This window comes from Rhineura floridana, chromosome 2 (assembly GCF_030035675.1).
Source record: "Rhineura floridana isolate rRhiFlo1 chromosome 2, rRhiFlo1.hap2, whole genome shotgun sequence".
NCBI classification, from domain to species: domain Eukaryota; kingdom Metazoa; phylum Chordata; class Lepidosauria; order Squamata; family Rhineuridae; genus Rhineura; species Rhineura floridana.
The window spans coordinates 22,698,804-22,711,802 of NC_084481.1; the positions used below are offsets into that span (position 1 = coordinate 22,698,804).

The 12,999-nt window shown below is 44.5% G+C and overlaps 1 protein-coding gene across 3 annotated transcripts in view; it reads left to right on the forward strand.

The window, feature by feature from the left end:
• The first annotated feature begins 4,644 nt into the window (after positions 1 to 4,644).
• PGAP1 (post-GPI attachment to proteins inositol deacylase 1) overlaps positions 4,645 to 12,999 on the forward strand; it is a 67,976-nt gene continuing 59,621 nt past the window's right edge. The window contains exon 1 of one of the 3 annotated variants that reach the window (XM_061608159.1): positions 4,645 to 4,721. Coding sequence is in view for 2 of the 3 variants with exons in the window: in XM_061608158.1 (XP_061464142.1) it covers positions 5,568 to 5,720 (153 nt within the window). In the remaining variant the exon portion in view is untranslated. Of the gene's footprint in view, positions 4,722 to 5,125; positions 5,721 to 12,999 lie in introns of those variants that run through there. The other 2 variants (XM_061608158.1, XM_061608157.1) reach the window with 2 other exon arrangements.

Here is a 12,999-nt window from a genome sequence, read left to right on the forward strand (position 1 = left end):
TACTTTTGATAAACCTGCTTGGGATTATGTTGTTAAGATACAAGGGATAAATATTACCCAAAGTTTATATTATTTGATAACTATCATTTCTGAGCAATCCTGAAGAGTAGGTTTACTGTTTGTAACAAGCAACAATAAGAGTCACATGATGACACATTGAACATTTAATAGACATTATATTATAATATTTATTAATAAATCACCTAGTATTTAAATGAAAGGATTGAATTTAGAAGTTAAAGGCTGTAATTCTATGTTCACTTTCACTTCAGGAGTAAGCCCCAATAAACTCAGTGGAACTTACTTCTGAATAAACATGGTTTGGATTACGCTGTAACTTCAGATTCCTAAATCTTTCTCCCCATCCCGTTTACTAGATTACTGGTACATTTTCCCACCTTCTCTCAAGATAGCAATTTTCCCTCGTCTTCTCCCCTGTGTCCCATATCCTGCTCCCCCCCGCCGCTATTTTGTGCTTTACAACTGCATCTACGCTACCGCTATGCTAGAGTGGAGAAGGGCAACCTATGGCCCTCCAGATGTTGGAGTTGAACTCCCATCATCCTTGACCATTGGCTGTGCTAGCTGGAGTTAATGGAAACTGAAATCTAACATCTGGAGGCCACAGGTTCCCCATCCCCCAGGTACAGTAAACGACAAGCAAAAGCAGTGTGTGAACCCTGATTTTACTATTTGAAATACACTCAATGTATGCAGTTTCTCATTTTAAAAGCTTACTTAAATCATAACACCATTGTGACTACAGGATGAAATAGTATTTGCTTCTTCTGATGTTAACACATTTACTTGGGAGTAAGCACCAATTTATCATAGAAATGGAGAATAACATTTTTAACAGTAAAATTAATAAAGTGAGCATCTATAGCCATGGACACGCCTGCCCAGCTGCCCTTGGACTACGAAATATTTTATAAAATAAGAAATATGAAAGGATGCTGCAGTGATCATAAACAGCCCTAGTGGGCCCCAGCACGCCTGTGTTGGCAGTGATTCTCCTCTTTACTGATTCTTTTATCATCTGCCACTCTCTGGATTATCATTTGCCCCTCCCCCCTTCAGCCCTAACTACACAATTGAGACACACACACCACACAGATATATTTGCCCTCTTTAAAAGAACACATCTTCCAGTACAATTGTTTCTCATTCTGATGTGAACAAAATTGAGGAAATGGGTGTGTGCACTGTGCATGCAACAGAACAGCATAATATTTTGGGATGGGAGAGATACCTTCAAAATATATTTTGAACCATCATTTCTATTCAGTCTTGTAGTAAAATAGAGATCAGCAGTTACTGTGGCATAAATGCTCATGTGGACCAATGCCTTTCCCTCCAGTTGATAGTCACACACATGCATATATATGCAAAAAAAAAAAATTAATAAAGGAAACCAGAAGGCCATGAAATGTAAGACGTGTTTAGGATGGCACTGTGATCCTTCAGATGCTGAACTCTCTCTCGTTCTCCCCCCTTCCCTCATTTGCTGTGCTTTCCCTCACTAATCCCACTGGACTCTATGGGACTTACTTCAGAGTAGGCCTCTTTGGGTTTGCACTGTGATCAGATTCTCAATTTTCTCTCTCTTTACCCTCTCCCTGTTTTCTCAGTTGTTGCGCTTTTCCTCAAGGTGTTTCCTCTGTAGGGCTGGAGTCCTAATTCTACTTACCTGAGAGTAAGTTCCATTAAACTCTGTGGGACTTACTTCAGAGTAGGTTTCTTTGGGTTTGCACTGTGATCCTTCAGCTGCTAAACTCTTTCCCCACCTTCCCTCATTTGCTGTGCTTTCCCTCATTTACCTTTCCTCATTGATCTCTGGGGACTTACTTCAGAGTGAACCTCTTTAGGATTACATTCCCTCCCCTCCCCTCCCTCTTGGCAGAGCTTTCCCTCAGACTTTGTCATTTTCCCTTTTACTATTGGGCTGGCATCCATTCCTTTTCTTTCCTTTCCTTTCCCCTTCTCACCTCCTCCCACCTGCCCTGAAACTAACAAGTCAGCTTTAGTCAATTCCACAGCTCTGTCAACCAGGCTTCATCCTTAGCTTTGCTCAAGGTTCCCACTCCATGGATTGACACGAGGCTTCTCTTCTCCTTTACCTCACTTTTGGTTGACAGCAGGTACCGATAGCTGTCTGGGAGATGCTCTCCCCAGGGAGAAAGCTACACATGTTCAAAATCACATGGAGAGAATGCAGGGAGACACGAACACATGACCAGAACTCAAGTTTATTCAGGGATCAGCTACACGTGGTAACTAGAAAAATCACCACGTGTAGAATCTTTCTCACGAGCAGCTGTACACAGGTACAGGCAACTTGTACCCGGGTACAGAGTAACATGAGAACACCCCCAGTGTGCTATGCCATTCCCCAGGGCAGCTGTTTTGTTATACCACACTCCCACAACAGCCATTTTTTGACTCGCACTCCCAATGCTTTTCATATCTAGATTGGAGGGAAGAAGTGGATTTTAAGTAAGGAATGGATTTAGGTGAGAACAGGCTCTATTTTGAAGATTTCTGTATAGGAATAAGTTCTTAAGCGCATTTGGAAGAAGCGGATTATCTGGATCTATTTCAGTAGGGCTTCAAGCCTGGATATGGGACTGAAACAGCCTTGGTCGCCTTGGTGGATGATATGAGGAGAGCGTTGGATAGGGGTGACTGCACCTTCCTTGTCCTCCTGGACCTCTCAGCAGCTTTTGGTACCATTGACCACGGTATCCTTCTGGATCGCCTGGAGGGGTTAGGCATAGGGGGCACTGTATTGCAGTGGTTCCATTCCTTGCTCTCTGATAGGCACCAAAGAGTAGCATTGGGGGATGAGGTTTCGGACCCTTGGCCTCTCACTTGTGGGGTGCCACAGGGCTCTATCCTTTCCCCGATGCTATTTAACATCTGTATAAAGCCGCTGGGGACTATCATCAGGAGATTTGGGCTGCAGTGTCACCAATATGTGGATGACAGACAGCTCTATCTCTCATTTAAATCTTCACCAAGGTTGGCTGTAGAAACCCTATCCAAGTGCCTGGAATCGGTGAGTGGCTGGATGGGAAGGAATAAGCTGAAGCTGAACCCTGACAAAACCGAGGTACTGTTCGTGGGAGACAAGGGAAGGTTAGGGGATTTGGACCTGGTGCTCAGTGGGGTACAATTTCCCCCTAAAAGACAAGGTCTGTAGCCTTGGGGTCATTCTTGACACCCAACTGTCCATGGAAGCTCAAGTTTCGGCTGTGAGCCGGGCAGCGCTGTATCAACTCCATCTGATATGGAGGCTATGCCCCTACCTTCCCAATCATCTGCTCCCATCGGTGGTACATGCCCTGGTCTCCTCTCGCTAGTCTACTGTAATGCACTCTACGTGGGGCTACCCTTGAAAACGGTCCGGAAGCTGCAACTGGTACAGAACGTGGCAGCGCACCTGATTAAAGGCAGCCGCCGGCGAGATCATATCACTCCAGTGCTAAAAGAGCTGCACTGGTTACCAGTTGCTTACCGGGCCCAATTCAAGGTGTTGGTTTTGACCTTTAAAACCCTATACGGTTTCGGCCAGTCTATCTAAAGGAACGCCTCCAGCATCATCAGCTATGCCGCCCAACAAGATCAGCCTCAAAAGACCTTCTCTCCATCCCATCAGTCAAAACAACCAAACTGGTGAGGACTGGAGAGAGGGCTTTTTCAATTGTGGCCCCCACCCTGTGGAACTCCCTCCCAAATAATCTCCGCCATGCCCCTTCTATGATGAGTTTCCGCCGGGCCTTGAAGACCTGGCTCTTCAGGCAGGCTTTTGGGGTGGACTAGATGTTATCTTCATTGTTTTTAGATTTTCAGTGTCTAGGTATTATATGCCTATGTTGTGCGTTGCCCAGAGTGGCTGGACAGCCAGCCAGATGGGCGACGAATAAATTCTATAAATAAATAAATACGGAATATTGCAGTTGCTAACATTTAGTTTAGTTTGCTATTTATGGTTCTTCCATTCTCTTGTATATAAAACTTGTTGAGCTGGTAATGGCAGTCTGTCTCCCATGAAATTCATGTTTTAAGCGTTTGAACACTCGCCACAAAGCAAGGTGTCCAGAAGAACTGACATGCAAATAATTCAGCTTCTTTGCAATTTCTCTGTTTCACCCTTAGACCACATTTTACTCCCTTGTCATCTAACCTGTCTACTGTCTCCAGGAAAGGTTTTCTGCTTGTTATATTGGAATAATTTTTTTGTTGTTGGTCTTAACATTGGATACAACCCATTATGTGAACAGAAGCATATGGTGTATATAAAACAAGTATGTTACATGATCCAACGTCTCCCCAGGTGTGGTAGACACAGTTGCCTGGTATTGATACCTGCTTGTACCTGCTTTTCCATACTGCTGGATCTGCTAGCAGAAATTACTATCATAAAGCTGGAGCCAAGGAGTTAGCAAAGAATTAAGTCTTCTAATCTATAATATATGCAATATATGTTGTCCTTGCTTTTGGACTTTTTTATTTTACACAATGTTTTCAGGGCTTATTTTGGGTTAGAACGCACCAAGGCTCATCTTCTATTTTCTAGGGCACATCCTCTTGACACTGAAAAGTGTAAAAGTGCTGATTCATATCTCTGAAGAGCTTCTGAACTGCACATCGCCATACGTATCTTCCTCTTTCATCAGATCCGATCAGGTCGGGCTCTTACTGACGGGAGCAAAGGGAAGGTAGGAAAAGGCGCTTTCATGGGTGTGGCACTCACCCTACATGATTCATTGCCGTTAGTTTTGCAGAGCCTCTTCATTTAATCCACCTCCCTCAAACTTTAAACCGATAGCGGAGGGTGGCTTTTAAAAATAGGGCAGCCACTGAGTTTGCCTGATTTTATTCTTTCTGCTGTTTTTAACGTTCTGTGTATGTCAAATTGCACATTCCTTCGGCTATATTTCACTAGAGAAAGGACTGACGAATGTTATAAGAGAAGAAATTAGAGTACCCCTACGCAAGTGCAGAGTGTTTCCGGTTTCCTTACTAATGACTACCTGCAGGAGGATCCCCCAACCCACTTGCGATTGGGTGGGAAAGCGTTGGTCATTTCATCTCCTTTCCTATAAACGTAAGGACCTAGTAGTACATTGAGAAGGGGGTGCAGTCTGGAGATGCAGACCTTCCCTCTATGGCAGACAGCATTCCGGTTGTCACCGAACTTCCTAACATGGCGGAATAGAAGCGGTTTTCCTTTAAATGCGGACCGTGCCCCTGAAGCACTGAAGTCCGCCGCCTCTCGTTTGTCCCACCTCCGGTTAGGAGAATCCCAAAATGGTATCTAAGCCGGCATCCTGGCCTCTTCCGACCTTCCAAACATGGCGAAAACCTCCAAATTCCTCCGCCTTCCTTTCTTCCTATCACGGTTCGAAGTCAGCCCGCCTCTCCCCAGCTTGTCGAGCCGCTACGGCTCTGTTTTGGCGCTCCGCCCCTCCTTGGCGTCTGTCTGTAGCCGCTGGTGAGAAGACTGAGGAGACGCTGGCGGACCTGAGGCCGGCAGAGGCTTCCTCGGCTTTGAGGAAGGCGGCATGTGGCCAGCGGGAAAGGTGCCTGGAGGCTCCCCGGCGGTCTTTTACGGGGTGCTGGCGGCTCTCGTGTTGCTGGGTGTCCGGGACGTGCTTTTCCAGTACGAGGAGAACCGGTGCAGTATGACCTACATGTTCGAGTATCCAGAGTACTTGGTGAGCGGTTGGCGGCGAGTAAGAGGCGGCAGAGTTGGGGGCTTCAAGCTGCGTGGTGGTGGTGGTGGTGTGGGAGCGGATGATATGCACGGGGGCGCTTTCCCTTCAGGAAAAGGGTTGCCTAACTGCGTCGGTACGAGCAAGTCTCCTGGTGGTTTGGAAAAGACCTCAGTTGATGCCTGGGCTTTATTCCTTTCCACACATAAAGAGTGGCTGTGCACAAGAGCGTGTTCTGTCATGCTTGTGTGTAAGAAGTACAAGGATGCTAGAGTCGGTATATCACACGTTTACATTTTGATATGTGTAGCGCCACACCTTTTTCTTCTTCTGTAATGATACCCTCTCCTTGATCCTGCATACTCTAAATCACTGCAATCCTACACACATCCGACTGCCCGTTTCGAAACTTTAGAAGGGGATTATTTATAGGTCATTCTCCCACCCAAAACAGTGCTTTTTAATGAAATTATTTTACGATGCAACCCCCCCCCCCTGGAAAAAAATGCTCAGTTTTAAAAAACAGACATTCGGCAATATTCTAGAATAAAAAAGTGCAAGCACTCTGCAAGTGCCTACATGTGTGTTCTGCTCCCATTACTTTATAAGTTTGTCCCCAGTTCAGAGATAGCTTACCTCTGGACATGGAAGTTCCATTGCCTTCTATGGCTATTGCCAAGCCTCTTCCGAGATGCAGTAAGAGAAATGGTCTTTGTGCATGGGGATTACAACCTCCACCCCACCGCTGCTCTGAATTAAGTCTCAAATGCACCATCCTGAGACTTTAACACATTCAGCATTTCTCTGCTGTGGAGGTGCAGAGGGGTAGCAGGATTATAAGACTGCAAGTAGGCACCAAGGCTACTGAATGTCCATTTTTAAAATTGAACATTGTTTTTTCCTGTGAGTGTGGGTTGCACCGTAAAATAATTTAATTAAAAAGCACAGGTTTTTTTTATGAAAGTGGGTTCTAGGAACCCCACTTGCATGATTAGGAGAGTGGGTTTCCCCATCTTCTGTAGTTTGTCCCAATTCAGAGATAGATTGCCTCTAGACATGGAGGTTCCATTGACCTCTGCAGCTGTTGCCAAGTGCAACAGTGTCTATGTGCATGGGGGATTACATCTCAGGGTTGTATTTATTAGTTATCAATATCTGTGTGTGCATTACAGAATCCCTGCCATTAAAGATGAAAATGGATAGCAGGAATATAAGACTGCAGGCATGCACCAAGGCTATTGAATGAGCATTTTAAAATGCTCGTTTTTTTCCTGTGAGTGGGTGCTGCACCATAAAACAATTTAATTAAAAGCACAGTATGGGGAAGAGTGACTTACAAATAATCCCTGTCTAAAATTTGACATAGAATTTGCAAAAAATAAAAAAGTGCAAGCACTCTGTGCGTGCCCAGATGCACAGCCTGTTCCCATTACTTTATAAGTTTGTCTCTAGTTCAGAGATAGTTTGCCTCTGGACACGGAGTTTCCATTGTCCTCTGTGGCTGTTGCCAAGTCTCTTGTGAGCTTCATGGGGGATTATGTGGTGTAGTGGTTAAGGTGTTGGACTAGGACCTAGGAGACCAGGGTTCGAATCCCCACATAGCCATGAAGCTCACTGGGCAACCTTGGGCCAGTCACTGCCTCTCAGCCTCCTGAAAACCGTTAATAGGGTCGCCATAAGTTGGAATCGACTTGAAGGCAGTACATACACGTGTCAGCACTGTATTTATTAATTATCAATATCTGTATGTGCTTTAAAATCCCTACCATGAAAGGTGGAAATGGGTAGCAGTAATATAAGACTGCAGGCATGCACCAAGGCTATTGAACAAGCATTTTGAAATGCTTATTTTTCCCCCTGTGAGGTTTGTTTCAATGCCATTTAACTGGAAGGAATAGTTACTGAAGTTCTGGGTAACTTTTCACAAACCTCTTCTTTCCATATGTACCAATACAATACATACATAATGTGCTAGCCTTTACAGTTTCACAAAACCACTTGGGGTTGTTTGTTTCTGCGTTGCTTCACAACAACCCATCATAATAAAAGGTGCCTCTGAACATATGTGGAGTTCTGCATTCTCCTCATTTGAGTTACACAACCAAGCAATAGGGCTAAGTTCAAGGGGTTGTCTCCAAGTAAGCTCGAACCCCTAACATCTCTCTTTTTGGAAAAACTGCCTCAAATTAAGCAGGGTGGTATTAGTTAACTGTTCTTGCTGTCCCTTCTGCTTCTGAAACAGCTGTTTTATTTCTTTTGAAATGTACCCTTGCTGCTTTGTGCAACATGTAAGCCTGTTGGTCTACAAGCCAGGCTTTAACGTGGTTTCTGCTTAGAGCTTTTCATTTATCAATAAGGTCTCTTGAGAAGCCATCCCACAAATGTAAGATAGCTGGGGGAGGGTTGAAATGGGTGGCTCAAAGCACACAATTCTCTCAGAGGGAGCTCAAAACAGCCTGGACACCATCTCAGGCTGTTGGTGAACACACCATACACCACACACAGACACTAGGGTGGGAAGAGGGAAATCCAGGGAGGATTAAAAAGACGGGAGAGGGAGCTTGGAATATAGCACTTGGGCTCTTGTTGAACACCGTGCACAGGTTCAGGGGGGATGGGGGATAAAACCAAGGGGAATTAAAAAGAAAAGAAAAATGGGGTGGGGCCTATAAATTGATATTAAATTAATATCAAAAGGGTGGGACCTATAATTTTATATTAAAAGGGACTGGAGCTGGGAGGCAGGAAATAGAGGGCCATTCTTACTTCCTGTTGGCTGATGGGACCTGTCAAAATGAGTTTGATGAAAGCTATCCTTCTTGCATCCATCTGTCCGTTTTGAACTTTGTCCCGTTGCGTTCACAAGGATTTGTTTCCTGGTAAGCAGCTGTATGATTACAGCCTAAAACTCACATTCAAGGCTGCAGTCCTAAAGACACTTGTCAGACAGTCTAACTCATGTGGATTTTCTTCTAATAATGTTTTGAATTGCGCTGTAAGGTTGTACTCCTGAATGCTGCTCCTTTGGAACAAGTTCCATTGAACTCAGTGGGACTTCAAAGTACATACAGTTAGGGCTTTCACCGGCTCAATAAATCTCATGTCATACCCAAGTGTGTATCCATCTACTCACTTTGTTTGGAGTATAGATTGGGGGCGAGGGTTGAGTCTCACTAGGATCTGGCACCAATCCTGAATCTGAGGTGGTTCAGTTCAAAATATGGAGTAATAACAGGCTCCAGTAAATTGCTTCTGCCTGCGAAAAGACAGGTTACTGTACAATTCTCAGAGGATATGAGGAGAGCCTGGCTGGGAGTCCAGAGTCTGTGAGTTCAAATCCCTGCTCGTGTCTCCTGGGTGTCAAGGGCCAGCTAAAGATCACCCCACAGTGAGTGGCTCAGGGGTTACATGCCCTGTCACTGATGCAGCCGTGGGCAAGCTGCATAGTCCCAAGGAGCCCAGTTGCCCTCCAGCTGGCAGTTGTGGACAAGGAAGGGGCTGGCTTGTGTAGCTGTGGCAAACTGAGCAGGCCCTAGCCAGCTGGGGAGAACTAGCCACAAAGGGAGGCAATGGTAAACCCCCTCTGAATACCACTTACAATGAAAACCCTATTCATAGGGTAGCCATATGTCGGGATCTACTTGAAGGCAGTCCATTTCCATTTTTCATGTTTTCCTGGCTGCCCCGAGCCCTGTCATTTCTCCATTCAGAAAGTGACCACTGCTTTTGCCACTTTGTAACTTGCCTGATTGTGGGGGAGCAGGGGATGTTAAAGGGTACATTTAATCCATAATAAATTTATCTTAAATTGTATGCCCTGAATAATTACAAGACTACCAAACAAGGCATTTCTCTGCTGGGATTAACCCAGCTTTCATTGTTCCTGGAAAAGCATATTCTTTACTCCTTAGCTCCTAGAGGGTTCTTTGGCATTCTGCTTCTGCTACAAGAGGCTTTTCTGGTGTTGGCACAGAGCAAATGATCAAATGCAGGGGCCTTCAACATTTTCAGACCCAGGGCTCACACACATTGCATCTGGAGATCTGCTTCTAATACTTAGTGCCACAGAGCAATGCTGTCTAACATCTGTATGAGGCTGCTTAGGAGATTTGGAGCACAGTGTCATTGGTACACTGATGACATGCAGCTCTGTTTATCTGTGATATCTGAATCAGGAGGTACTGTGCAAGTTCTGAATCAAGGCCTGGACTCAGTAGTGGGCTGGATGAAAGCCAATACCGTGAAACTGAATCTCCAGGAAGATGGAGGCCCTGTGGATGAATGGTTCCCAAGTTTGGGAAATTGTTCAGTTGCACTGTCCTTGAAAGAACAGCCTGTGGACACTCCTTGATCCAGCATTGTCATAGGAGGTTGAGTGTCTTCACTGTCTAGGAGTAGACTTTTAACAGTTTCAATTGATAATGCCAGCTGCAATCATTATTGGATAGGGATAGCTTGGCAACAGTGGGCCACACATTGACTTTGATTACTATAACGTGCTTTATGTGGGGCTACCCTTGCATTTGGTCCAGAGTGCAACTAGACACTGCTGCATGAATGTTCTCTGGGGCAACTGTCAGCAAGATGTGACACGTCTGTTAAAGGTGTTGCACTGCCTGCCAATTTATTTATGTGGATGGTGCCATATTCCCCTGTGGTAAAGCTTGTTGTGGCTTGAGCACGTACTTTTAGCATTATAGCACCCGTTCTCTGGAATTCCTTTCATTTGGAATTGAAGCAGTCCTAACATGCTTATGTTTTCAATGTTTGTTGAGAGCTTTTCTTTGCTCCCACATCTTCCCAAATTAGTTTAATTCTGCAGTGTTATCATTCTTGGTTTTTAAAGTTTTAATACTCTTTTGTGATCTGTATTATGTTTTATATTCTATTTCTGTATACTGCTCAGGTATTCTCTGCATGTAAGAAGAGCTCTGCTGCATCAGGCCAATAGTCTATCTAGTGCAACATCCTGTTCTCACATTGACCAGCCAGATGGCTCTGGGAAGCCTGCAAGCAGAACCTGGGTGTAACTGTACTCTCCCCACTTGTGATTCCCTGCACCTGGTATACAGATGATATTGCCTCTGACAGTGGAGGTAGAACATAGCCGTTATGGCTAGTAGCCATTGTGTAATGTAGAGCAGTTTATGAATTTTGAAATAGAATTACAACAAAATATTGTACTAGCTTATCCATAATAAGAAGCCATAATTAATGGCTTATCAAGATCGAGCCATGTGCTAACACCTCAGTTGCTTCTGCTTTGCTGTTTCCCTAGCACAGGCAGGAGCAGCAAGTCATGAAGCCTCGGCTTAGTGCTGCTCCCACGCTGGAGTTGTGGTTTGTTTCTTCCTCACAAACCACAGCCAGCAGCCTTCATATTGGCTTGCTGATTGTGTTTTGTTAGGGAGAAACAAACCATAGTTCTGGTTCTAATGACAAGCCAAGAATTCATGGCTCACTACTTGCACTGGGGAGGAGCAAAGCAGGAGCTATCAGAATTAGCATGCTTCTCCATCCCAGAAATCATAGCTTGTCATTACGTGCAAACAACATCATTGTATATTAGTATCTAAATCAGTCCTTCTCCCAATTTCTCTCCTGTTCTCTCTTTCTGTTGGCTTTTTTTCTTCTATCTTTAGAAAATAGGTGTGGTGCTACCACTCTGACAAATTGTAGTTAAGGCCATGCTCCATTTGTGAACTTGTATCTACCCAGTGGAGACAATGGCCACAGAGGACTCTTGAACCTTGAACAGAGTGAATTTTACAGCTTGTTACAAGCATGAGAAGAGCCGAACCAGTCAAAATCTCCTCCACCACAATAATCTTATACTTATCTGGTCACATTAGGCACAGGAGGTGGCCCATTGTACTTGTAATTCAGACTCCAGTTTATTCTGAAGTCCTTATTGTTTCTCAGAGTTGCATTAGGTCTTCATTCAGGCTACTTACAGATCTCTGTTTCAGAAAGGAATGGGGGACAGGGAACCAACTTCAGCATTGGCAGGGGAACCCTGATAACATTAATAGGCTTGACAGAGGACACCCACACAGTTTCTGCACCTGGGTAGCAATTTGGGTGTTGAAATCTGTGTTACCCTCAGGCTCTTCAGTTCAGTAATAGCTAGGTTTCATGTGCAATGGGTGTGGGAATGCCAGCTATAAATACAGTATTTGCTGCATACTGAAATGAAGTGAATTGATTTGTATCTCCTCATTCCTAAAACCCTTCAAAAGTGGAGGTACTGAAATAAAGTAAAAGATAAAAGACATTTTAATATGTAAAGGTCTAATCCCTAAGTTTCATATTGCTGTGATTTTGCTGAGCACAGATGTTGGGTCAGAATAAGAAAAAACATTGTTACAGCTTCTTTTAGGTGTGAAACCAATGAGAGATACATATACTAAACTATGCATTGTGCTGAGGATTGTGCTATTACAGTGGTGGTTAACCTTTTTTCGGGCCAGGGGCATCACAGAATCACAACAGGGGATCATTTAAAGTTTTGTCTTTTTAAGAAGGACAACTTTGGCAGGGCAAAACACACACACCCCTCCCTTTTGGCAATACCCTAAAGATGTCAACAAAGGTGCCAGGTGGACCTTGCTGGGAAGCTCATTCCACAGGTAGGGAACCACAACTAAAAAGGCCCTATCCCTTATCACCACCCTTCAAGACCTTCTATACTGGGACCAGAAGAAGGGCCTCAGACAATTGGGGTTCTGAGCAGTAAAGTGCTTTAAAGGTCAAAACCAGCACTTTGAAATGAGCTTTGAAGCATATAGGCAGCCATTGTAGGTGGAACAGAATTGGTGTTATATGATCTGTTCACCTCAAACCTGTCAACAGTTAACAAGTTGAATTCTGCACCAATTGAAACTTCTGAACAGTTTTCAAAGGCAGGCCTATGTAGAGTGCATTGCACAAGTCCAACCTCAAGGTCACCAGAGCATAAATTATTATAGCCAAGTTATCTCTGTCCAGATAGGGTCATAGCTGGGCCACCTGCCTAAGCTGATGGAAAACGGTCCATGCTAGTGAAGCCACCTGTGCCTCAAGTGACAGGAATGGATCCTGGACAACCCCCAAACTATGAACCTGCTTCTTCAGAGGGAATGTGATCCCACCTAGAGCTGGCCTTTGACCCCCAGGAGACACGAGCAGGAATTTGAACTCACAGACTCTGGACTCCCAGCCAGGGTCTCCTCCCCACTGTGCTATACCATCTGTCACTTACCACAATATCATACAATTAAAAACAAAAGTTTATACAATTATA